This window comes from Urocitellus parryii, chromosome 11, assembly GCF_045843805.1.
Source record: "Urocitellus parryii isolate mUroPar1 chromosome 11, mUroPar1.hap1, whole genome shotgun sequence".
Lineage (NCBI taxonomy): Eukaryota > Metazoa > Chordata > Mammalia > Rodentia > Sciuridae > Urocitellus > Urocitellus parryii.
In genome coordinates, this window is record NC_135541.1 from 29798279 (window position 1) to 29823445 (window position 25167).

Sequence of the window (25167 nt, forward strand, 5' to 3'; positions counted from 1 at the left end):
TGTTATAAATCTGTACCTATATGTTCTCCCTTTTTGGATGTCTGTTTATCCTCATCCTCTTAGCACTACTAAAGATTTTTTTGTGTTAATTTTTGTTTTACAGTGCTTGTGAGTTGAACAATCCCTACCACTGATCTATACCCTAGTTCCTCAGAAGTTTTTTCTTATACATCCTTGGGGTCCCAAGACCCTTTCAGGGATTCATTGATACCATATTTCATAATAACAAGACTCTTTGCCTCTTTCATTGTGTTGATCAATAGCATTAATATTGTAAAACCAATGGTGGATAAATCTGATGTCCTCATAACATAAATCAAGGTAACAGCACCAAACAGTACTGTAGCTCTTTTGTTCTTCACTACCATTTTCACTTAGAAATGTCCATAATGAAGCACTACAAACTAAGAAGTTTACTAATTCTCAGTCTTTCACTACTTGACTTTGTAGTATTCTGTCTGACAAAATATGAATTATAGATTAAAGCCCTTCTCACATATATGTTTTTTTGTTTGTTTGTTTGTTTTTGTGTGTGTGTGTGTTTGTTTGTACGGGGATTGAACCTAGAGCCACTGTACCACTGAGCTTCATCCCAAGCCCCTTTTTAATTTTTTAAATTTGAGACAGGGTCTCCCTAAATTGCTGAAGCTGGCCTTGAACTTTTGATCTTCTTGCCTTAGCATTCTGATTACCAGTATGTGCCACTGTGCCAGGCTGCCCTTTGTATATTATTGAAGTAGATGCACTTGTGAGGCACTGGATTTGATCTTCAACACCATATAAAAATAAATAAGTGAACAAAGGTATTGTGTCCATCTAAAAATAATAATAATAAAAAAAAGTTAAATGACTTGTGTTTTCCTGTAACTTCAGTTTTACCCGAAAGAACGACTGATTATTCAGTCTTGAGTATATGGCAGACATTTTTCTAAAAATGAGTAAAGTTGAGTGAGTCCCTTAAAGGGAGAGCAACTACCAGCATCTATTGCCAGTTAAAGAATTTAATTTTGAGCTCTTGTTTGTTTGTGTTGCCATACCTGAAATTAAACCCAGGAGTACTCTACTAGTGAGCTACCTCTCCAGCCCTTTTATTTTTTAAATTTGAGACAGGGTCTTGCAAAGTTGCCCAGATGGGCTTGGAACTCAATTCTCTTACCTCAGCTTCCTCAGGTAATGGGAATACTGGTGTGTGCCACTTTCTGCTTGGCAAGTTCATTCTTTTTGTTTATGAACATTATTCCATTATGTAGACATATCACATACAATGTGTTTATCCATTTGGGTTTCTAGTTTGGGACTATTACAAATGAAACTACTGTTAATATTTATGTCCCAAGTCTTTATGGGCATACCTAGGAATGAAATGCTTGGGTCATATGATAGTTATTTCAGCCAGGGTCTTTCTGTGCTGCTCAGATGGAACTTGGGAATCTACTATGTAGCCTCCCAAGTAGCTGGAGCTACAGGGAAGTCCCACCATGTCCTGCCTGTTTTTTTTTTTTTTTTTTTTTTGTGTGTGTGTGTTGTCATTCTAGTGGGAATGAAGGGTTTGTTTTGCATTTTAAAAAAATTTTTTTGGGCTGGGAATGTGGCTCAAGCGGTAGCGCGCAGCACCACATACCAACAAAGATGTTGTGTCCTCCGAGAACTAAAAAAAAAAAAAAAAAAAAATATATATATATATATATATATATATATATTAAAAATTCTCTCTCTCCCCTCTCTCACTCTCTCTTTAAAAAAAATTTTTTTTTGTAGTTGTAAATGGATAGAATGCCTTTATTCTATTTGTTTATTTTTATATGGTGCTGAGGATCGAATCCAGTGCCTCACGCATGCTAGGCAAGCACTCTGCCACTGACCTATAGCCCCAGCCCCTGCTTTGCATGTTTAAAAATAAAAATTTTAAAAATAAACTTTTTTTTTTTTTTTGGTAGATGGACAGAACACATTTATTTTATTTGTTTATTTTTATGTGGTGCTGAGGATGGAACCCAGTACCTCAGGCATACTGGGCAAGTGCTCTGCCTTTGAGCTCCAGCTCCAGCCCTACTTTGGGGTTTTTGAATGACTAATGAGTTCACTTTACCATCATGTGCTTATTAAAGTGCTTTGTCACATAGAAGTTTTGCATATGTATTTTCCTACTTTGAAGTTTTCCTTTTTAAAAGTTTTTTTATGTTTTTATACCAGCTTAACCACTGAGCCACATTCCTAGCCCTTTTTATATTTTTTATGTATTAAATTGTTTAAGGCCTTGCTAAGGTGCTGAGGCTGGCTTTTTAAATTCATGATCCTCCTGCCTCAGCCACTTGGGCTGCTAGGATTACAAGTTTGTGCCACCATGTTTGGCATATTTGCCTTTTTAAGAAATTAAGTGTTTTTTTTTAACAAGCCAGTTTTTCAGTTTAAAGGTCTGATTAATTGATGAAAAAAAAAGTACTTTTCTCTCATGATTAGGAAGTCTTACCAAACCCAAAGTTTTGTAATTTTTTTCTTTTAGGAGTTAAAAGGTTTTAACATCTTAAATTTAGAAAGCCCGTGATCCATTTCAAGTTAATTTTTTTTTATTAAGGTGTGAGATAAGAATTGAGCTTCACAGGGCTGACGTTGTGGCTCGGAGGTAGAGTGCTCTCCTATCATGCATGGGGCACTGGGTTTGATCCTCAGCACCACATAAAAACAAAATAATGTGTCCACCTAAAATTGGCAGTATATGTACAGATTTGTTTTTATTTTCTGTTCTATTTGACCTATTTGCCTTTCTTTATACTAATACCACACTAGATCACTGCCTCTTGCCCTATTTACTAAAGTTTTTATTTGATTTTTTTTCTTTTAGCTAGTACAACTTGTATGAATTAATGGTTCCTTTGATTTCATTATTTGTTAATTAGTAAATATTTAAAGTAATATGCAGTGTAGGCTTGTGAGTAGACAAACCTTTAAAATATTCTAGTGAAGGTTCTGGGAATTTGGAAAGGTTTCTTTGGTTTTGCAGTGGTAAATAAATGTGAGTTAGCTAGATCTTACTACAGGATCAAAAAATTTATGGTTTAAGTGTAGCAGGTATTCAATAAATGTTGATTTAAGTAGTATCTGACACTAAAATCTTTCTTGCAGCCTGGATGTGGATAGTGAAGCTAAAAGACTATTGGGATTAGGACAGAAACATCTAGTGATGGGGGATATTCCAGCAGCTGTCAATGCATTCCAGGAAGCAGCTAGTCTTTTGTAAGTATGGTGTGTTTACTATATGTAATATTTTCCCAATAATCCTTAAAGTTGTTTTAGCACATAGTCCTGAGTTTGATCCCCAGTGGCACCACCACCAGGGGAAAAAGAAAGTTGTTCTATGGGGGAAAAAATGAAGAGCAAGGGGAGCAAGGGCTGGGTTGTAGCTCAGTGGTAGAGTACTTGCCTAATCTACAAGAAGCTCTAGTTCAATTCTCAGCATTGCAAAAAACCGAAAACTGATTGTTTTTCATGTTGGAGTTTACTCCTGTAAGTATAAAACCAAATATTACTGAGCAATTTCAACCTTTGATGATATATATATATCTTTTGGCAGTGTGGGGATTGAAGTGCCTTGTGCATGCTACACAAGTGGGCTACCACTGAGCTACATCCCAGCCCTATTTTCAACCTTTGATTTTTCTTATAAGGTAAATTGTATTCCAGTCACAATTAATTAAGGGAACCAACTTGGCCTGGCTTATTCAGGGCTTTCCCAATTATTTCTGTTTTAAATGGTGCTATGTATCAAACTAAGGGCTTTGCACATTAAGGAAGTGTTCTACGCTCCATCCCTTCTCAAACATTTTAATGTTCCAACAGATCTGAGAGAGAAAAAAGGCAGGGAGTAAGTTACATTTTTTTCCCCCATATTGCATATTTATTTATTTGTGACACAGAGGATTGAAACCACTGAACTACTCCCCAGTCCTTGAATGTTAAATCTTTAAGTCTTAAACACTTTTCCTTTACAACTTTGAGCTAGTTTCCTCTAATATGGTATTATCAACAGCAGGTGAAGATCAATCACGTTTCCTAACTAGTTGGTTACATTTCATTCACCTTTTTTAAAAAAAATTTTTTTAGTTGTAGATAGACGCAACATCATTCATATATATATATATATATATATATATATATATATATATATATATATATATTGCTGAGGATCTAGGCAAGTGCTATACCACTGAGCTACAACCCCAGCCCCTTCATTCAGCTTTTGTGAAGAAATTTTCCTTATAAAAGAAATAGTCACGGGGCTGGTGATATGCTCAGTGGCTTGCCTAGCATGTGTAAGGCCCCAAGTTCAATCCCTAGCACTGCAAAAAGAAAAGAAACAGAAAATGTGGTAGAGAGATAAAAAAGGGAAGAAATACCCATAATATGAAGCATTTATGAGTTTCAGTCCCCCCCACCGCCCTCTTGGTACCAGGGATTGAACTGAGTAGCAGTCAACCACCGAGTCACATCCCTAGCCCTTTTTTGTATTTTATTTAATGACGGGCTCGCTGAGGTGCTTAGGACCTTGCTAAATTGCTGAGGCTGGCTTTGAACTTGTGATCCCCCTGTTTCAGCCTCCTGAGCCGCTGGGGTTACAGGTGTACACCACCATACCCAGTGGCTTTCAGATTTGAAGCTCACTTTTTTCCTAGCCCAATTCCTCCCAACATCCAGAACTGCGTATTATTCCTGGAGGTCCACAATAATCTCTTGTCTTGTCGATGACCTCTGGCCTCTTTGATCATCTTTACCTGGGATTAATGAATTAAGCTTCTGGTATTTAGTGGTGTGCTAGGGTTGGAGCTTACTTCTTATCTGATAAGCATTTAGATGTTTTTATGTTTAAAAAAAATGGGTTTTTAAGTTCATTTGTCTAGATGCCTAGAGGTCTTTTACTCTATGAAAACTGATCTCATTGTCTTAGAAATCTCTCTTCCTTCCCATTCATCACACTTAATGTGATTTCTTTTTTTGTTTTAAATTGTAGATGGACACAATATCTTTATTTTTATGTGGTGTTGAGGTTTGAACTCAGTGCCCACACATGCTGGGCAGGTGCTCTACCACTGAGCTACAACCCCAGCTTTGTCTTTTTTTGGGGGGTACCAGGTATTGAACTCAAAGGTCACTTGGCCACTGAGTCACATCGCTAGACCTATTATTTTATTTAGAGACAGGGTCTCACTGAGTTGCTTACCATCTCACTGTTACTGAGGCTGGCTTTGAACTCTAGATCCTTAAGTCTCAGCTTCCCGAGCTGCTGGGATTACAGGCGTGGGCTACCAATAGTTATGTACATTTCCATTTTACAATCTCATCTTTCTCAAAACTAAGGCACTGAAAATGAGTAATCTGCCAAGGTTGTACAGTTAATGATTAGAGGTAAACTTTGTGCTCAGGTAGTCTCACTCCAGAGATCATGTTCTTTATATCATGATGCCTTTCTGTAATCATCTCTCAATGTCTAGGTCCCAGCCAAGGTCATCTTAACTATTATGGTCCATTATCTTGTGGCAGGAAGAATATGTATTAATATAATTTGGCTGTTAGAGTATACGCTAACTGTAACAAATTGGTATCACTTAGAATTATATATAGATATAACATTAGCTGCATGCATCATTAATGTTAATAACATGTTCAGGGACTGGGGTTGTGGCTCAGCGGTAGAGCTCACCTAGCACATGTGAAGCTAGCATGTGTGAGTCAAGACAAATAAAATAAAGCTATTATGCCCAACTATAACTAAAAAAAAATATTTAAAAAAATAATAACGTTCAGATTTTAGCTGTCTGTTATTTTTGTAGAGGTAAGAAGTATGGAGAAACTGCTAATGAATGTGGAGAAGCCTTCTTTTTCTATGGAAAATCACTATTGGAATTAGCAAGGTATGTTTTTCTTAGATTATTAGTAGAATGTTTTGCATAACTTCAATCTATTTAAAAATGAAAGTTTCCTTGTTTGCTAAGATTGTTTACTAGCTTTGTGATTTTACATGAGTAAGCTAGACTTGTTTTACCTAGAAAAGTGGGTTATGAAAGAGCTTGAAATATTGATGGAATTTGTAATGATTTAAAGAATAAAATTACTGGCCATATGTAATGGCATGTTCCTGTAATCCCAGCCGCTTGGGAGGCTGAGACAGGAGGATAGTGAATTCAGAGCCAGCTCAGCAAAAGCAAGACAGTAAGCAACTCAGTGAGACCCTATCTTTAAACAAAATACAAAATAGGACTGGGGATGTGGCTCAGTGGTCAAGTGCTACTGAGTTTGATCCCTGGTACCAAAAAAGAAAAAAAAGAATAATTGAAGTTTGACTTGTGATCATTAGAAGCAAAGATATTTTCATTTGTGAATGGGTAATAATTGATCAAAGTTCAGTATAGAATAATAAACCCTTAAAAGCACCAATAAGGGCTTATTAGAGTTTGAAGTAAGTAGCATGTGAGGATATCTAGTAAATAACAATCCCAAGTAGTCTTTCTGTTGGAAAGTTTTTGGATATTATTCACCAGAATTTATTAGTCAGAATAAAGTATATTGAGGATATGCAGCCAAACAAATGATGTGTCATTTATTTAATCTCAGTTCTGGTAAGTTTGTTAGAGCACTCTGATTTGCTGTGAAACTATTGCCAGAATGTTAGTGTTTATCCAAAGAAGTGGGGGTAGATGAAAGTTTGGGAACTACTTATGGCTCTGTTTTAAAAGAATGAATTTTTAAAAAAGAATGAATATGTCTTATTTATACAGGACTCGTAGTGCTTTTCACGTGGCTTAATGAGCAGTGCACTCATTTCTTTCAGCAGCCTTAATTTATATTAGAAGTTTTGATAATTGCCTTTCATGGGAATATGTATAGTATTATATTCCCTGAACTTGCTTACTTGTCTGTTGCTTTTGTAATGTAGGCTACATCGTTAAGTAGTAGCTGTTAAACCTTTGGTGCTTTCTCCTCTTGTTCTCCTAGAATGGAGAATGGTGTGTTGGGAAATGCCTTGGAAGGTGTGCATGTGGAAGAAGAAGAAGGAGAAAAAACAGAAGATGAGTCTCTGGTAGAAAATAACGATAACATAGATGGTATGTGGAGTTGCACATGACATTTAAGAGACGCGACGCCTTGTATCTTGTATACAAGTGATGGAAATAGGGCTCTCCCTGCCCTGGCTGGTCTCTCCTAAGATGCTTGGGGTTATACCTGCATCTGGGAGAGACTGCAATGGGGGTAGCCCATTAATGAAAGTGACAGCAGGCTTTTGTGAGAGGATAACTTAATTTATTAAACAAATATGGTCATTTAAATAGGTGTTTTAAATATTAAGACATTAAATGTATATTTTTTAAAAATGGTTTGTGAAATTCAATTAATAGTAATGTTTTTGGAGCCCTTTTACATTTCTTGTGTTTAAGAAAAATTGAATATTTCTCAGCTGAGTTTGGCTACTAGCATTTTACAAATCAGGTAGAGGTTTAAAATAAAATGAAAATACAATGAAATGTTTAAAATAGAATGAAAAGCTTGGCATCTTTTACCTAACTGGTAATCAGAATGCTCACAGCAAAATAATAGAGTATCTAGTTTAAGGTGCTTTGGTTTCCTTTGCATTAAGTTACTCTGCTAGCTGAGACTGTCTTTCCTTTGCTTTTCTCAAGGGGGCAGATAAAAATTTTTAGGCCATCTGCTAAATCTTAAACCAGGCCATGTGAGGGTTTAAGGGAATGTGTTTTTAGTTTCCATTTATGCTTTTATCATTAAACTCGAAGACATGTTTATGCTTAATGTTCTTTAACCATGTAGAGGAAGCAAGGGAAGAGTTGAGAGAACAGGTTTATGACGCCATGGGAGAAAAAGAAGCCAAAAAAACAGAATGCAAGTCTTTGGCAAAGCCTGAAACTGGTAAAGAACAGGAGAATGAAATGGAGAAGGGTGGAAGAGAAGATATGGATATAAGTGAGCCTGCAGAGAAGTTACAAGAAAAAGTTGAATCGACTTCAAATCAGTTAACTGAAACTTCTGAAGAGGCAAAAGGAGCATCAGCACCAGAAGGACTGAATGAACCTGAGGTCACTTCTGAGAAGCCAGAACAGGAAGCATCAGATGCTGAGGAAGGAAAATCAGTTTCTGGAACTGAAGTTGAGAAAGAAGAGTGCAGAGAAAAAGGAGGTCAGGAGAAGCAGGGAGAAGTAATTGTGAGTATAGAGGAGAAGCCAGAGGAAGCTTCAGAAGAGCAGCCTATAGTGACTCTAGAAAAGCAGGGCACTGCAGTGGAGGTAGAAGCAGAATCTGTAGAGCCAACAGTCAAGCCAGTGGATGTGGGTGGGAATGAAGTAAAGGAACCAGTAGCTACCTCTGAAAATGATCCAGGAAATGCTGTCCTTGAGCAGCTGGTAGAGCAAGAAGTACATTCTGCTGAAGAGTCAGAGGTGGTGACAACAGAAGCTGAAGAGGTCTCAGCTGCAGAGGCTGGATCAGTGGTCTCTGAGAAGCCAGGGCAGGAAGGCACAGTTTTCTCTAAAGATGTTGCATTCAATGGACTGTCAGCTGCAGGAGATCAGACTCCTATTGAACCAAAGACTTCTGCAGAAAGATTGATAGAAACAAAAGATGGCTCAGAGGTAGAGGAGAAGGTCAGGGCAGAGCTAATTCCTAGCCAGGAGGAGACTAAGCTGCCTGTAGAAGAGTCTGAGGCAGCTGGAGATGGGGTTGAGACCAAGGTAGCCCAGAGGGCCACAGAGAAAACACCTGAAGACAAAGTTAAGATAGCTGCTAATGAAGAGACAGAAGAGAGAGAAGAACAGATGAAAGAGGGTGAAGGTAACCGGGATATGCAAGAGCTGCAGTGGGTGGAGTACATTCTGGATTTGACTCACTAATAATAATGGGTAAAAGTCAGCCTTCCATTCAGGATTTTCCGTCTGCCTTAGGATTAGGAAAGGGCTAAAATGAAAATGGGATTAGTTTAAGAAGGTTGAGATAAGTTGAGCAAGTTAAATCAAAAGCAGCAAGTTGTCTTCAGCTGGCTTATAAACTAATGCTTTTACTAACTGCAAAATAGGTCTTTTACTGTGATTTCTGAAACTTGGCTAGCAATCAGTAACTTGTACCATACTAGCCAATAAAAGAATGGAAAAGGTGGATGAGGGGGTGGGGTAGGTAAGGAAATAGTGGGCTAGGCTGGCAGAGAATGCTGAATGGATGTTCACTTTGCATGCCTCTGGATTTTTAAATTACTGTTCACAATGTACTGTTCACATGGTTTCTTTTCTCTGCATTGGGAAGCAGGAACAGCAGTAGAATCCACTGAATTTGGTACATTTAAGCAGGCATGCCATTTAAATGAAGGCAGTTAATCTTGAATGTTCTATCAGAGTTAAAAAAAAAATTCTGGCATTTCTCCTTTAATCTTCAGAAAATCTTTAAAGATTTACTGACACTGCTAAAACAGTCCTTCTCCTAGGCAAAAGAAACAACAAAAAACTTAGCAGTTAGCCTTCTTGCTGCTTTCTCCCCTCATTTCATGTTTGCTTTGGCTGCTGAACTAAAACTTTTGTTACCTAGAATGTTAACAAGTATGAATGCTTTTCTATAGTGTTATTAAATGTCTAATTGTGATTCATTCTCATCAAGATACATAAGCCTAATTAGTAATTGGCACGTCTGACTTAAGTTGTGCTATTATTTGAGGATTCTGCTGCATTTAAGGTTCATCTAACATTGGTGTTAATAAATACAGGTATATTCCAGTTAATTGCTATTACTCATTAAAATTGCCAGACTACTTCAGGAGTACTCTTAAGTTAAAATCTCAGAGTCTTTTCATTCTTGGAGATTATTCTGGTAAACTACTTTTACCTATGTGCAAGCCTCTGCACTCCAACCAGCACATGCTAGTAACCAGAAGGGAATTGGCTAAATGGTAATGCCATTGGGCTTCTCTCTCTTTTTAAAATTTTATTTTTGTGATATTGGGTATAGGAATGCAGTACCTCGCACATGCTAACAAGTGCTCCACCACTGAGCTATATTCCCAACCCTTTTTGTTTTACAGTCTTGTTAAATTGCCAGGGGTTGTCTCAAACTTGAAACTGCCTGCCTCAGCCTCCTGAGTAGTTGGGGTTATAATAGCTTGCTGGGTCTCTGTTGGGCTAATTTTCAAGGATTAGGAATTATTTAGGGAAGAAGTGCAGAACTGAATTATTCAACTTTTAAAAACTTCTCACGTCTTGATCTTTTTCCTTCTTTCTTCCTTTTTTTTGGTGTGGTAGTAAGGATCATACCTAGGGCTTCATATATGCCAGGCATTTCCTCTACTGCTGAGCTGTGCACCCCTAGTCCTTGATCTTAGTGACCAAACACTGGAAAGATTTTCTATTTCTCTTATGGACTTTGATAAACTATCAGTTTGTAAATAACATCATACAACTCATTTTTTTTTCCTAATTCTAAAATAATACTATTTATCTTCAGGTTTTCATTTTTTCCAGTACTGGGAATTGATCTAAATCTTCAGCCCACTCTTTTTGAGACAGAGTTTCACAAAGTTGTGGAGGCTGGCCTTGAACTTGCAATCCTTATGCCTCAAGCTTCCTGAGTAGCCGAGATTACAGGCATGCACCTCTCCTTACCCTAAAACAATACCACTCAATAGAGAATATTATACTCTACTTATATTGAGGCATAAAGGTCATGTAACTTGATTATGGTCAAGACTGTAGTACTAGATATGCCTTGAATAAACTATTCTTTCCACACTACCTCATATTGAAGAAGGCAGCTTTTACCCTTTCTCTTCTCCCTGTCTCTTATCAGAAACATTCTGGTCACATTTTAAAAATCCCTTCAAAAGTCTCAGGCAAGTATTCTAGCAACTGAACCGTAAACCCCCTGCCCTCGCACTTTTAAAAAGCTGTGTTTTAGTGGTTTTGTGGCAGATAACTTATATATGACAGTAGAGAGTCCCATATTTTATAGATGAAGAAATGGGAGAAAGAAGTAATTTGCCCTAGTCAATAGAGAGGACTAGGTGCTCAGTCTGGCTTTAGGGTCCAGCTGATTTCTGTGCTTTCTTCCTCTTTATGTGACAACACTAGTCCACAGATTTTTGTTTGTTTGTTTTATTTATGTGGTTCTGAGGTTCAAACCCAGTGCTTCACACGTGCCAGGAAAGCACTATATCACTGAGACACAAATCACTAGCCCACAAATCTTTGCTGAACCACATCCCAGCCCTAGTCCACAGATCTTGAATGTGGTTTTCTCTCTTCATTTAAAAATTTAAAGTCCTGGGGCTGGGGATGTGGCTCAAGTGGTAGCGTGCTCGTCTGGCATGTGTGGGCTCTGGGGTCAATCCTCAGCACCACATAAAAAAATAAAGATATTGTGTCCACCAAAAACTGAAAAATACATATTAAAAAATTCTCTTAAAAAAAATTAAAGTCCTGCTGGGCATGGTGGTCCTGAGACAGGAGGATCTTGAATTGAAAAGCCAGTCTCAGCAACTTAGCGAGGCATTGAGCAACTCAGACCTTGTCTCCAAATAAAATACAAAAAAGGGCTGGGTGTGTGGCTCAGTGGTTGAGTGCTCCTGAGTTCAGTACCTGGTTTAAAGAAAAAAAAAATTTATTCATTCTCAGCACCACATAAAAATGAAATAAAGGTATTGTGTCCACCTAAACTAAAAAAATAAATATTTGGGGCTGGGATTGTGGCTCAGCGGTAGAACGCTCGCCTAGCACAGATGGGACTCGGTTTCGATCCTCAGCACCACGTAAAAGTAAAGGCATTGTGTTGTGTCCTACACCTAAAAAATAAAAAATTTAAAGCCACATTTCCTACCACCTCTTGACTTTGCTACCTCTTGGGGTTTTCATATCCCTGATAAAGACAACTGGTCTCATCTTTCCTGATTGTCATGTTAGATGTGGTTGGTATGTGAACAGAAGTTTAAATTGTAGGCATAAAACTTGGTTGTGTTCAGATGGATTCTACTGACCAACCTGTGGTGGGTACTTGACTTCTGTGGGAGTTCCAGAACACTCAAGAATTAGCACCTTTTTGTCTTTATTCTTCTGGTTGTACTCTGTGCCCATAATGTTTTGAGGATGCTACATGGTCATAAGTAGCATTTCTTTTTCTCTGAAGGATGCACTATACATATCACAAATAGTGTTCTATTTTCAAAGAAGCCTGGAAGATATTTTTAACAAATTTGTATACTGAGGATATCAGGGCATTGTCATTAGTATTTGAGTATACATTACTGGATTGGGAAATGTTTTACAGTATTAACTTTCTCATTAACCTAGTTTATAGTTAGGTACAGTTGTGCATGTCTTGTAATCCCAGTGACTCAAGGCTGAGGCAGGAGGATTGCAAGTTTGAGGCCAGCCTCAGCAAAAAGGATTGGGACAGTTGTAATACGTCCCTGAGTTCAATTCCAATACCAAAAAAACAAAACCTAGCTCCTTCTCCACCGTCCCATAAAGATAGCTAGGTGCAGGTTTCTCAATTTGTAAAATTCCAAGTAATTAAGATATTTTGTGCTAAATTAGATGTCTAGCATACTGGTTTGAGTAGGAACAGATAACAGATAATTTTTAAAAAAGTAACAGTGTTGGAGCTGGGATTGTGGCTCAGTAGTAGAGTGCTCACCTAGCACATGTGAAGCACTGGCTTTAATCCTCAGCACTACATAAAAATAAAATAGAAGTATTGTGTCCACCTACAAGTAAAAAAGTATTTTTAAAATAATAATGTCAATTTAATTTCTCTGCAAATTGGGAGGATGAAGTTTAATTTTTTGAGTTGATAAGACAAATGAAGTAAAGGCTTTACTTCATTTGTCTTAGATATTCTGCTGGAGGATGGAAAGAGTCAGCAAAACCACTATGTAGTCCAAACTTAGGGAAGTAAACCTGTACCCATCTGTCTCAAAATGTAGGTTGACTGATGTTTACTGGAATCCCTGACTAGTCAGAAGTTATCATTAATGGTGTGTGGTGGTGACTATTGTAGATGAACTGGTATTGTAGTGAAAGTTTAAAAAGTGAGCTTCCAGATTAAAATAGGGCTTACTGTTAACTAGGTTGTAATGTGTAGTTATTAGAGGACTTTAGTTCATTACAATAATTTTTAATACATAGGAATTTTCTGTGCCTGTTTTCCACCATAAAGCACTGTTACTTCAGATAAAACTCCTTTAATCTGACTTCTTGGCTCTAAGGCCTAATTGCTGTATTTAGGTTATTAGGAGACAATATTTGAGATCTTTTGCTGGTGGCATGGGCATGTAATACCAGCTACTCAGGAGGCTGTGGTAGGAGGATCTCTGAGCCCAGGAGCTTGAAACCAGCCTGTTTGTTTTAAAAAAAAAAAAAAAAAATGAGAGATGGATTAAGCCAATTCGTGAATTGTAACAACAGAAAGCCCATTCTAATCACTCAACATTTTGAAGTTTAAGCTATCTTATCACTGAAAATATATTCTTCATGCAGTTGATTTATGAGTGGATTTCAATATGAGGAAATAGTGTTGATATGACTACAAATTTAAATGGAATCATTTAAAATACCTGGTTTGCTCACTTAAATTCTGTGTGTGCTTGAGCTGGCTGGAGTCTGTGGCATGCTCATTGGCAAGAGTTGGTAAGAGCTATGCTTTTTTTCCCCACAGTTTTATTGTGGGAAAGCTAGTCTCTTGCATATTCTTGTTCTGAATGAACTGGAATAATTTAGCTTTTGGTATTTTCTGAGCTTACTAGTATTGTCTAACGAGTCAATAAAGACCCCCAGAAAACACTGATTGAGGCCTCTATCTGCTTTTGACTGAGTAAATTGGAGCCTCTAGCCAATGAGACAGTATCTAAGTCAGTCTCATTCAGAATGATTTAGGTTAACTTTTACAAGAAAATGCTTTAGGCTTATAACTGTCAAAGGTCTAACCCATACACTGTAAGGTTACACATTCTAAGTCTAGATTAAACTTGAATTAAATTGAAACCACTGACTTTAGAATCAGATCAGATGTTAACTGGATTAGAATCTAGCCTAACCTGTCTCAAAATGTAGGTTGACTGATGTTTACTGGAATCTCTGACTAGTCAGAAGGTATCATTAGTTAACATTCTCAATAATGAGGAATTCTTGCTTGTAGAAACTGAAGGCTCAGAAGAGGAAGATAAAGAAAATGACAAGGCAGAAGAAACACCAAATGAATCAATTCTTGAAAATAAGGTAAGTTGTTGTTTGATACTGTAATTTGCTCTTATTGTAGGATTGTCGTTAACTCCTGTAGGCATGATTATTGTAGATACCCACTCCTGGTAAGGAATCAGGACTCTATCCATGCTTAGAATGGACAGATCTGAGCTGGGTGCCAAGCACCTGTAGTCCCAGTGACTCAGGAGATAGAGGCAGGATGATTGCAAGTTTAAGGCCAGCCTTAGCAAATTGGCAAGATCCTGTCTTAAATTTAAAAAAAAAAAAAAAAAATAAAAAGAATGGGATGGATATAATAGTTCAGTGGTAGAGCATCCATGAGTTCAGTCCCCAATACCGCCCCCCCCCCCCCCACCGTGCCCATGGCCATGGACAGATCTTTTGATTCCTAGGGCTTCCTGTCTATTTTTTTTTTTATTGTTGGTCGTTCAAAACATTACATAGTTCTTAATATATCATATTTCACAGTTTGATTCAAGTGAGTTATGATCTCCCGATATTACCCCGTATACAGATTGTTGTATCGCATCAGTTACCCTTCCATTGATTTACATATTGCCATTCTAGTGACTGATGTATTCTGCTGTCTATCCTATTCTCTACTATCCCCCCTCCCCTCCCCTCCCCTCCCCTTTTCTCTCTCTACCCCCTCTACTGTAAATCATTTCTTCCACTTGTATTATCTTGTCTTACCCCTCCTTTCCTCTTATATGTATTTTTTTATATCCCTGAGGATCACCTTCCATTTCCGTGCGATTTCCCTTCTCACTCCCTTTGCTTCCTGTCTATTATGACAGTATCCAACATATTACTGACACAAAGAGAATCAGGAGAGAAAACTTTTTTACCCATTCTGCAAATTTTGAGGGGGAGAAAGTCTGAATTTTGAATTGCAAATAACTTTTTCAAGTCATAATACATTAAACATTTAGATTTATACTGTAGAAAAATGCTTGTCTTATACTTCTGCCTAATAGCAATGATTTGGATATTTAGTCTCTTCAAGAAAATGAAGAAGAGGAGATTGGGAACCTAGAGCTTGCTTGGGATATGCTGGACTTAGCAAAGATCATTTTTAAAAGGTAAAACTCTTGTTGCTTCTTAGGATGGGAATTTGGTTGAAAATAAATAGAAAGCCATTAGGGTTAGACAAGTATTATTAAGATTTCTAATCAGTTTCCTTCTTTTAGGCAAGAAACAAAAGAAGCCCAGCTTTATGCTGCACAGGCACATCTTAAACTTGGAGAAGTTAGTGTTGAATCTGGTAATGCATTTTCATCTTACTTTCTAACGTCCCTCACTCTCCCATTCCTCCTTTAATAGATTCTCTGTAATTCAGCTTGATTGATTATAGTTAGGTAGTTGACATTGAAAATATAGTAGGTTTGAGTTTCCTATGATCCTAGAACAGTGAACAATCTTTTAATTAATAACTCTGATCTTTCAGTAGGATTTTGTTTTTTTGGTGTTGTGGATCAAAGCCAGGACCTCACAAATGTGTAGAGCACATGCTCTTCCACTGGGCTACAAGCCCAGCACTTGTCAGGTTTTTTAAAAAGCCATTCTGTCATTCTAGGTCTGAATTCTGCAGCTACTTCATACAAGTGCTGGCAATTCTTGTTCTTCTTTCTTAGAGAACTATATCCAAGCTGTGGAGGAGTTCCAGGCTTGCCTAAACCTGCAAGAGCAGTATCTAGAAGCCCATGATCGTCTTCTTGCAGAAACTCACTACCAGCTTGGTTTGGCCTATGGATATAACTCTCAGTATGACGAGGCAGTGGCACAGTTCAACAAATCTATTGAAGTCATTGAGAAGAGAATGGGTGAGTAGAAGCTGCTACCCTCAATTGACCCTTCTCCAAAAAAAATTCTTTTATGGTAATTTTTATGCGTCGTCTTTGTAGCTGTACTAAATGAACAGATGAAGGAGGCTGAAGGATCATCTACTGAATATGAGAAAGAAATTGAGGAGTTGAAGGAATTACTACCTGAAATTAGAGAGAAGATAGAAGATGCGAAAGAGTCCCAGCATAGTGGGAATGTAGCTGAATTGGCTCTGAAAGCTACTCTGGTCCGTTCATTTTCTTTTTAAAGTTTTCATAATAGCGTTTGTGGTACTGTTAATGTTCCATTTGCTAGGAACTTGGTTTCTATCTCTGAGATGACACGATATGGATAAATGATGCTTTTAATCCCAAGTGTGTGAAAGATCTTGCCTACTAAATGGCTGTCACTAGGATTTCAAGTGTTATTAATCAGCTATTGTGATGGGTACCTGTTATAAAACTGAGTGACCTGGGTTCTCTGGGAACCTACTTGAATTTGTCATCTTTCACACAGGTGGAGAGTTCTACTTCAGGTTTCACTTGTAGTGGAGGAGGTTCTTCAGTTTCCATGGTGGGTATTCATTCAGGTGTTTGTCACTTACTATTAGGCCTCACTGATTGTCTCAATAGTTTGTACATTGCTAACAAAGCCTTTTTTTTTTTTTTTTTTTTTGTCAGATTGCCAGTAGAAAACCAACAGATGGTGCTTCCTCATCAAATTGTGTAACTGATATTTCCCACCTTGTCAGAAAGAAGGTAAATTTTCATGTGAATGTTTACCTCATTTAGAAAACTCCTATGGCCCAAGGACTATGAGGATCAGTCAGATTTTGGAAGCCAGTAGGTTTTCTTTGTCAGAAGTTGTTCATCAGACCTGATACATGAACTCCTGCCTGCCTTCTTTTGCTTGTTACTTCAACAGTTCTTTTCTCTGGGTTGGGAGTCTCTTTACTCCTGCTTTGTTTCCTGGCTCATGTACTGGAATTTATACATATCTCTTGTTCTCTACTTGTATTGTGTGGTGCTAGTGATCAAATCCAAGGCCTTGCATATACTAAGCAAGTGCTGTTCCACTGAGCTGTACCCAGCCCCAGATGTTCACATCTCTGCTCCTCATCCTAGTTACACTACTTTTCCTTTAGTCAGGAGGCTCGACGAATATGTTGGGACAGACCAATTTTATTTTGCACAGTACAGATTGGTATCTGCCCCTTGTGGCTAGGTGGAGAGACAGAGCCGTGAGTCCTACTGTACCACAGGGAAGTGTTTTGTAAGTTGTATTTTTAAAAACGTAAAGCACATTTGTGAAGTCTTCACAATTATATCTTTAGAGGAAACCAGAAGAAGAGAGCCCCCGGAAAGATGATGCAAAGAAAGCCAAACAGGAGCCAGAGGTGAATGGAGGCAGCGGGGATGCTGTCCCTGGTGGAAATGAAGTTTCCGAAAACATGGAGGAGGAGGAAGAGGTGGGCAGTTAAGCAGGGATTGGCCTCTTCCCTCATCTTTTCAAGGATTGGAGAAATCAGTACTCCTAAGTGCATACTCCCACCTTGAGCCTTGCCAGCAAGATCATTTCTGCTTGATCTTTTTCAAAACGCAGTGTATGATTATTGGTACAGATAACTGTAGAGAACAAAGCAGAGTTGGAAGACCTGTGTTTATTTCCTCTTGCCTGAAACCTGTTTTTTGCATAAGATGGTTTTGTTTAAACCAGGTTACTGAAGCCCAGGCTCCCTGTTTGTTTTTCAGGCTGAGAATCGGGCAGAAAGCCGGGCCGCAGTGGAGGGGACAGTGGAGGCTGGAGCTACAGTTGAAAGCACTGCATGTTGAGAGGGAACAGAACCTTCCTCCCAAGAGAGTGTTTTTGTATATAATGTATTTTTTCACTTTTGGGGATTCTTTTTGTATAACTTCAATAAAGATTGTAAGCAAAGGTTGAGGCTTTGATGGTTTTTTTCTTAAATATTGGCTGAATCCATGCCTTGGGGCACTCTCGGTTTTATATTATAGTGGCCAAAGGTACTTTTTCTCCCCACTTCTGTATTGATCTCTGTTGGAAGTTCTAACGCCAACTCCTGTCTGATGTGGAAGTGATAAATTGTGATTTTTCCATCGGTGCTATATTTATCAAGTTACTTGACTGAACTCAGTTGTCTTGCAGACTTTGTGGTGCTGTCCCTGGATGGGGGCTACAAAAACAAGATTTGGTGAAGATCTTGCTGTTTGGTGCTGAAAATGGACTAACAGTCAGGCCTTTGGTGGTACCTGTCTTCAGTTTACCTCATCTCCATCTAGGGTTATATCCTATCCTGGAAAAAGAATTCTGAAGACGACTTGGGGGAGAAAGTGATCCCTGTGGAACTATAGAGAGAAAACGGGCTGTGACTGACGTAATGGACAACATGTGGTTGGAAAAATGTGTGTGTGGGGGAAGGCTGGCTGGTTTTGATATTTACTGTATAGAAAGATTGAAAAATATCTAAACTTGGAATTGTTAACACTGTCTGTAGTTTTGACTTCTCAAAATAAAGATGTGAATAAAAAGCTCCTGGTCTTGCATTGTGCTTAAAGATCTTTCAATGGGATCCTGAGCTGCCTGGAGCTTTTGAGCTTTTCAGTATGAGATATGGGGCTAAGAGCAAAAAATTGGCTCAGCAATTTTTGGATCCCAATTTTGGATTCCAGGGATGATGATGGTCAAGACACAACAAAATGTAAGCCTGTTGTCTAGGGCACAGGGTTTGTGTGAGAAACAGCCAACAGTCCTTAGTTTAATAAGTTAGAATCTCCTGTTTTAACAACCCAGTATCAAAGGCTGAGGGAGCTATATAGGACTCCCAAGTCAACCCCATTTTGTAAAGGTGGTTATTTTTTAAGTATTGGGGATTGAATGCAAGGGTACTTAACCAGTCACATCCCAGGTGCTCCCCCCCACCCCTTAAAAATATTTTTGGTTGTAGATGGACACAAAACCTTTGTTTTATTTGGTGCTGGGGATTGAACCCAGGGCCTCACACATGCTAGGCAAGGGCTCTACCACTGAGCTACAACCCCAGCCCTTTTTTATTTTGTGACAGGGTCTTGCTAAATTGCTTAGGGCCCAGCTAAATTGCTGAGGTCAGCTTTGCACTTGCAATCCTCCTTCAGCCCCCTTCCTGAGCCACTGATTACAAGGGATTTTCTTAATACAAGAGAAAATGTCTCTCTGGGCTGGTCATTGACTCACATTTGCAGAATCTGGCTTATCTTGACTGAATTTCCTTCTTAGAGATGTTTTTATGTTGTATGTTTAGGTCTTGAAGTCCCAATATGGAATTTTCTCAACTATAACATTATTGCCTTAGGGCCTTAATTTGGAATCTTTCTTTAAAGCCTCAGGAATTCCCTCTTTATTGAAAGGCTTCTAGGCAAAAGTCATTAGAAAGACATGCCTGGCTATGATCCCAACTATTTGGAAGGGAGGAGGATTGCAAGTTTGAGGCCGGCCCAGGCTACTTAGTGAAAAATCAAAGGGCTGGGGGTGTAGCTCAGTGGTAGAGTAACCTGGGTTCAAGCCGCAGTACTAAAAAGAAAAAAAAAAATCCTGATGAATCTGATATGAAATTTAGCACTAAAGTTGGCTTTTACAAAAAGAGAGTGCCAGGTAATATTGTAAATACCTGACAGATTCATTTAATCCTCAGTAAATGGTTACAAAAGAAAACAGTTGGAGAAAGATCAACTACTTGCCAAAGGTGATACAGATGTGGTTAGAATTCACAAGCTCATTTGCTTCTAAACTTTATGGAGTAGTAAAAGCTACAGGTCTGGGAATAAGCCTCACGTTCCCTCTAGCTCCCCTGTGGGGATCGGTCATAGCTCAAAATTTCATCTTTAGTCTTGACTCTGCCAAAGGACTTTTCTGTAGGAGGTGGGGGATCAGCAAAGCCAGCCTTGGGGCTGAGGGAACTTGTTTCCAGTGAAGATGATATGGATACCTGTGGAAAATAAGCAGGTTCTTCAACAATCTAAAAATTGGTAAGGAACATAGGTTCTGGAGTTGAACTACCTTAGAATCAACTTACTGTGAATAAAAGGTAGTGTTAACTTGGTAAATTCTTGCTTTGATTTTGTTTACATTGCATTATCTAACAGATGATTGTGAGGATTAAGCACAGAAAGCAATTTGTAGTGACTGGCACATAGTATCAATAACAGTTGGCTATTAACCACCCACTTGTATTGCCTCTAGCTATAACTGGGCCCTCACCGGTGGGTACTGGTACTCATGGGCACTTGTTGGATTAATCTCTGCCAACGTCTGGACATCTGCATCTCTTGCATTCACCAGTCGCAGAAAGAGCTCAGTCTGACCTGCCTGGAGAGAGGTGAAATGGTACTCTATCTGTACCTTGGAGTAGACCTTATCCCCACCCTCCACACTGACCTGGGGAATCCCATTCAGCTGCCCAAAGCTGAGGCTGGGGTTCACAGGAAGAGCCCGAAGTGGAAGGCGCCAACGGCCACTTAGCACACGCAGATCCCGGTCAAATAGCACCAGTGAGGCCCAAGCCTTTGGCTGTGGTGCCCTAGCCCATGCCAACCCCTGCCAGGCTTGTAGCTTACACACCAAAGATACTGATGGTGATGGCGGCAGCCTGAAGAACAATCAAAATGTCAGAGGCCAGAGTTGAAGTCCCTTCCTAAATATTTCCTAGGAATTAAGCCTCAGAGCCAATGAATGACCTTTATATAGAGGATGAGGGGCATACTCAATTGTGGCAAGAATACCAAAATCACAAACCCCATTTAACTGACCTGGGCACAGGCTGCCTGCTGGCAAGGATGGCACAGTTTCCCATGGGCCCAGGAGCTGGAGGTGGGGGCAAGCAAAAGGCTGGGGGCAATGCTGTGGTCCCTCCTGTATCCTGTCCATCTCGGGCCAAGCCAGTCAGTAGTTGCACCCAAATCCAAGAAGCATCAAGGCCTCGAAGGAAGTCATAGAAAATGAACAAGCCAGCCCTAGGGGACACAAGTCAGAGTACATAAACATCAAACTCCTCTCACTCCCTCTCTATCCTCCTCTCACCCTCCCTCTACCCAGTCTACTGGACAGCCCTAGGAGTTCTCCTTAACTTATTAGTGGACAAGTGAAAGGGGTTGTCCAAGGAGGGAGCAGGCCTCACCCGGGGTCATATGGTGCAGGGCCCAGCACATCAGATGTGGGCAAAAGGAAGTGTGGGTCCAGACTCAGGTTCTTTGTCATGGTTCCAGGAAGTGGTGGCTGTGAGGAAATGAGCTGACTTCTCCAGAAAGTCTGCAAGCTGCCCATGCTCCCCTGACCACATAGAGCTGAACCATCCCCCAACTCCCCCTCACCCCATCCTGGCATCCCTGGGTCCTCACAGCCTTTTCTGCACCACCCAAGAACTGGAAGTTTGTGGAGCCTGGAAGTGGTGGCAGTGGGGGTGCCACAGGTGGAGGGAGGTGTGGGGGATCTCCCTTTCCCCCTGGACTTGTGCAGGGACCAGCCAGGAGTTGTGCCTCCCTGGGCCCTAGGAACAGAGGAAGACTTAGGGTGCCCCTGCATCAGAGGAAGCAGGTAACTGTACTGAGAAGCCACAGACACACACACACACACGGACACATGGGGATTGCATGGACACGAACTGAGGGGGGCACAAACTTGGGTTTCATTCCCCGGGAATCATCCTTCCACCCCTTCCTGAGTTAGGTCTGCTGGAATGAAGTTGGGGTGCTCACTGACCCCAAAACGTCTGGGCCCGGCATCTCTGCATCTGCAAGGCCAGGATATTCTCCTCTAGGCGCCGGTTTTCTGCTTCCAATACTAGAAGCTCCCCCGAGGCTGCACTTGCTTTATCTGCGAAGAACAAGTCTCACCTGTTACCTTTGATCTCTGGTGACCACGCCGGTCCGGATCTGAGCAGGTCTCCAGTGTTTAGAGCTCTCTGGACAAGTCTTTTGACTTTCAGCTCATATTCTAGCTACAGTCACCCAGGATTTCTACACCTTGGGGTTTTTGCTCAGGTGGTTCCTACGCCAATGACATCCTCCCTCACGCCCTCTTCTCCTCCCAGATCTAAGACCACCGCTGCAGAGAGGTCCTCCTGTTTGATCCCTCTTGTTCACCCCTGCGATTCTGCGACCGCCGCAGTTCCAGTGCTGACGCCTCCACTTGTAACTGCCATATCTTGCCCAGAACACCGGGGTCCCGGCCCCCGCCTCGCATGTAGGCCTCACGCAGGGCCCTAGGGAGCGGGGGTGGGTACAGAAAGAAAGTAAGACAGTCTTCCCAGGATGATCAGCACTCCGTCCCTGGCCCGTCCCGCGCATCGGACCTCACCGGATCTCGGCAGCTAAGGTTCCTGGGTTGACCTGCAGCACAGGACAATTGAGCTCAGCATCCCGCCAGGCATTCGGCAGAGTCCTGGCGCGGAGAGACGACGTCACGCATCCAATAGGGCTTCCCGCCGCCCTGGCCCCGCCTCACGCTTCCAGACCGGCATCCGAGGGGGTCTCACCCGGTCTGGGGCTGAAGTTCTTGAAGGCGCGTTTTCAACATCTCTAGAGCTCCCCGTGTCTGCCCGGCCTCTGCCTGGAGTTCTCGAAGTTGCCGTTCTAGACCGAATAAGCGGGATATCCCTCCCCGGGGCCCACCTTGGAGGCGCCAGCTTAGTTCTGAGGGAGTAAGGGACAGAGTCGGAACGCGTTCGAACCCCGCGGGCAAGGGGCGGAGCAAGTCCCTATCCCCGTCTCTCCCTCACCGTTGCCGCGTCGCTCCAGTGCCCGGCTCTGCGCTTGCGTCTCTGCCACGCGCCGGGCGCGGGTCCTATACAGCGCCTGCAGTCTCTCGTTAGGGCTCCCTGCAACCTCGGAGGTGGGGCCTTCTGTCATCCAGGGACCCATTTTCTGTAAGGACAGCCGCAGCCACTGCACCTGGAGTTACAGTGATCCGCGATCTTTGTTGGGATAATCTGCTCCATGTATGATCTGAAGCTACGAAAGAAGGGGTGGCCGCTTCAAGTTTATAGCTCTGGGGAAAGCTGGGTGGGTGTTACCTCCTCTGTTAACCTTTTTAGAGCAGATGTGCTGGCCTCCTGCTCCAAGCGGCCCTGGAGTTCTCCCGACACAACCTGGGAACAGAATGCAAAATGAGGAATCTTGATCTCCCAGCTCTCTGGAATATCCACCAGCCCCCTCCTTACCGCGGTACCCTGTGATTCCGTAGCTACTGAGGGCTGTGCTTTATTTGTCCCTTCCCGGGTCAGGCGGCCAATGCAAAAGCGCTGAGTGTGGATGGCCAACAGGGCCCCGGAGCGGAAAACCATGTCACAGGACCCACAGGGCAAGAGCTCTGGCTCCCCAGAGTTGGAGCCCATGTTAAAGGAAACTGCCTCCTGACACCAGCCTAGTCCTGCAGAAGGGGCAGAAGGAAAAGCTCAGGTCTAGATCTTTCACAGGTTTGTTTGGGGAGGAGCTTTAGTTGCCTGGGCAGCAATTACAGGCCTGGGCAGGTTAGGAGAATGGGTGGGGTAACCTTACCACCTTTGAGAAGCTCTAGGCTTGAAAGAGTGTCAGTCTGTTACAACTAGATTCCTTCTAGACTAACCATGACTTTGTCATCCTTGGTCATTTCATGGCCTCAGACATGCAAGTTTTTTTTTTTTTGTACCGGGGATTGAACTCGGGGGCACTCGACCACTGAACCACATCCCCAGACCTATTTTGTATTTTATTTATTTTTATTTAGAGACAGGGTCTCACTGAGTTGCTTAGAGCCTCGCTTTTGCTGAGGCTGGCTTTGAACTGATGATCCTCTCGACCCCGCGTCTCAGCCTCCCGAGCTGCTAGGATTACACCGCGCCAGGCACAAGTGTATCTTTTTAACGACTGCACTCCAATGTGGATATAATAGAAGTTAATTGCTATTCGTCAGTTCAGGGAACACCTGGAAGAGGTGGTGTTCTGTCAGGAAACCATCTTTTCCCTGAACTGAAAAGCTCTTCCTAGTAAAATGCATTTCTGGAAGTAACTACAACTTTTGCACAACCAAATCACACCAGAGGCAGCACTCTGCCCCGCCCCCAACTCCCATCCTCAGATTCCCCTTCCACCCCCAGTTGTAGAAGGGAATATCAGCACAGTCCAAGCAATGGAAACTGCCAGAGAATGTAATAAATCAGATGAGAGAATCAAGTTCGGAAAGGAATCCCTTCACTCAAATGCTAAACAGGTTCTTTTCTGCTGGTCAAATTATCTTCCACAAACCGACCCTCCCCACCCCGACATTTCAAAGAAGCCCTTCTTTCTAAACAAGACAGGGACTTAAAAGTATTTCCTCCTGCAGATTATGTTTCAAATATATGATCTCAATTCAATTTTGGAGGGAGAATGGGAAATGGGGGGAACTTTTGATCTCTTAAGTCTTCTAAGATCTCTCACAGTAGGGCTTTTCAAACTTTAATGTACAATTATCCAAGGTTTTTTCTTTTTTTATGGTACTGGGGTACCAAAGCCAAAAATCTCAACCTTCTCTTCTCCAAGCATAGAATCTTTGCTACAATATATATTTTTTAGTTCATTTTATATTACTTCATTGATTTTTTAATTAAATTTTTTTTCTAGTTGTAGATGGACAGAATATCTTTTATTTTTATGTGGTGCTTAGAATCAAACCCAGTGCCTCACACATGCTAGGCAAGTGCTCTGCTCTGTCACTGAGCTACAGCCCCAGCCCTATTTCATTGATTTTAAGACGCACTTTTTTTTTTTTTCATATTACAACAGTGATGTCAGGATTCACAATTATAGATGCTAGGACTGGCAGTGTGGCTCTGTGGTAGAAAGCTTCCCTAGCACATGCAAAGCCCTGGGTTTGATCCACAGTAACATACACACACGCACTATCTTACATTCAATGGAACATGATAGCTAATAATTCTTATTGCTCTATTTCAACTGACTTCACCATATTTTGCATATGGATAATTCTACTTGCAGTAGGCAGTGTAATACACTAATAGATTGTACATCCTGCTGATCTCTCTGCATCTACCCTCTTGTCCTCTCTGGCCCAGAGCTCACTTTACAAGTTAATTATCTTTCTA

General features: G+C 40.9%; 2 protein-coding genes across 6 annotated transcripts in view; one reads left to right on the plus strand and one right to left on the minus strand.

Moving 5' to 3' along the window:
- The window catches only part of Nasp (nuclear autoantigenic sperm protein), a 30976-nt gene extending 12979 nt beyond the window's left edge, over positions 1–17997 (plus strand). For 3 of the 4 annotated variants that reach the window (XM_026397787.2, XM_026397788.2, XM_077791278.1), the window contains exons 4-16: positions 3124–3234; positions 5826–5906; positions 6988–7097; positions 7816–8832; positions 14170–14249; positions 15231–15316; positions 15425–15498; positions 15869–16057; positions 16139–16305; positions 16575–16631; positions 16739–16816; positions 17392–17526; positions 17810–17997. In XM_026397787.2, the coding sequence (XP_026253572.2) occupies positions 3124–3234; positions 5826–5906; positions 6988–7097; positions 7816–8832; positions 14170–14249; positions 15231–15316; positions 15425–15498; positions 15869–16057; positions 16139–16305; positions 16575–16631; positions 16739–16816; positions 17392–17526; positions 17810–17890 (2266 nt within the window). In that variant the 3' untranslated portion in view covers positions 17891–17997. The remainder of the gene's footprint in view (positions 1–3123; positions 3235–5825; positions 5907–6987; positions 7098–7815; positions 8833–14169; positions 14250–15230; positions 15317–15424; positions 15499–15868; positions 16058–16138; positions 16306–16574; positions 16632–16738; positions 16817–17391; positions 17527–17809) is intronic. The other variant, XM_026397789.1, reaches the window with a different exon arrangement.
- A 1622-nt stretch (positions 17998–19619) lies between these two features.
- On the minus strand, positions 19620–23439 carry Ccdc17 (coiled-coil domain containing 17). Of its 2 annotated transcripts, none has more exons than XM_077791280.1 (12): positions 23119–23439; positions 22825–22969; positions 22582–22738; positions 22404–22487; positions 22190–22308; positions 21815–21920; positions 21471–21611; positions 21226–21342; positions 20858–21061; positions 20487–20697; positions 20310–20417; positions 19620–20037 (listed from the first exon to the last, which is right to left on the minus strand). In XM_077791280.1, the coding sequence occupies exons 1-12, from the start codon at positions 23437–23439 to the stop codon at positions 19891–19893; spliced, it is 1860 nt and encodes a 619-aa protein (XP_077647406.1). In that variant the 3' UTR covers positions 19620–19890. The 2 variants fall into 2 exon arrangements, with proteins under 2 accessions (XP_077647406.1, XP_077647405.1); XM_077791279.1 differs by having other exon boundaries at positions 22825–22996.
- Between the last annotated feature and the right edge of the window lie 1728 nt (positions 23440–25167).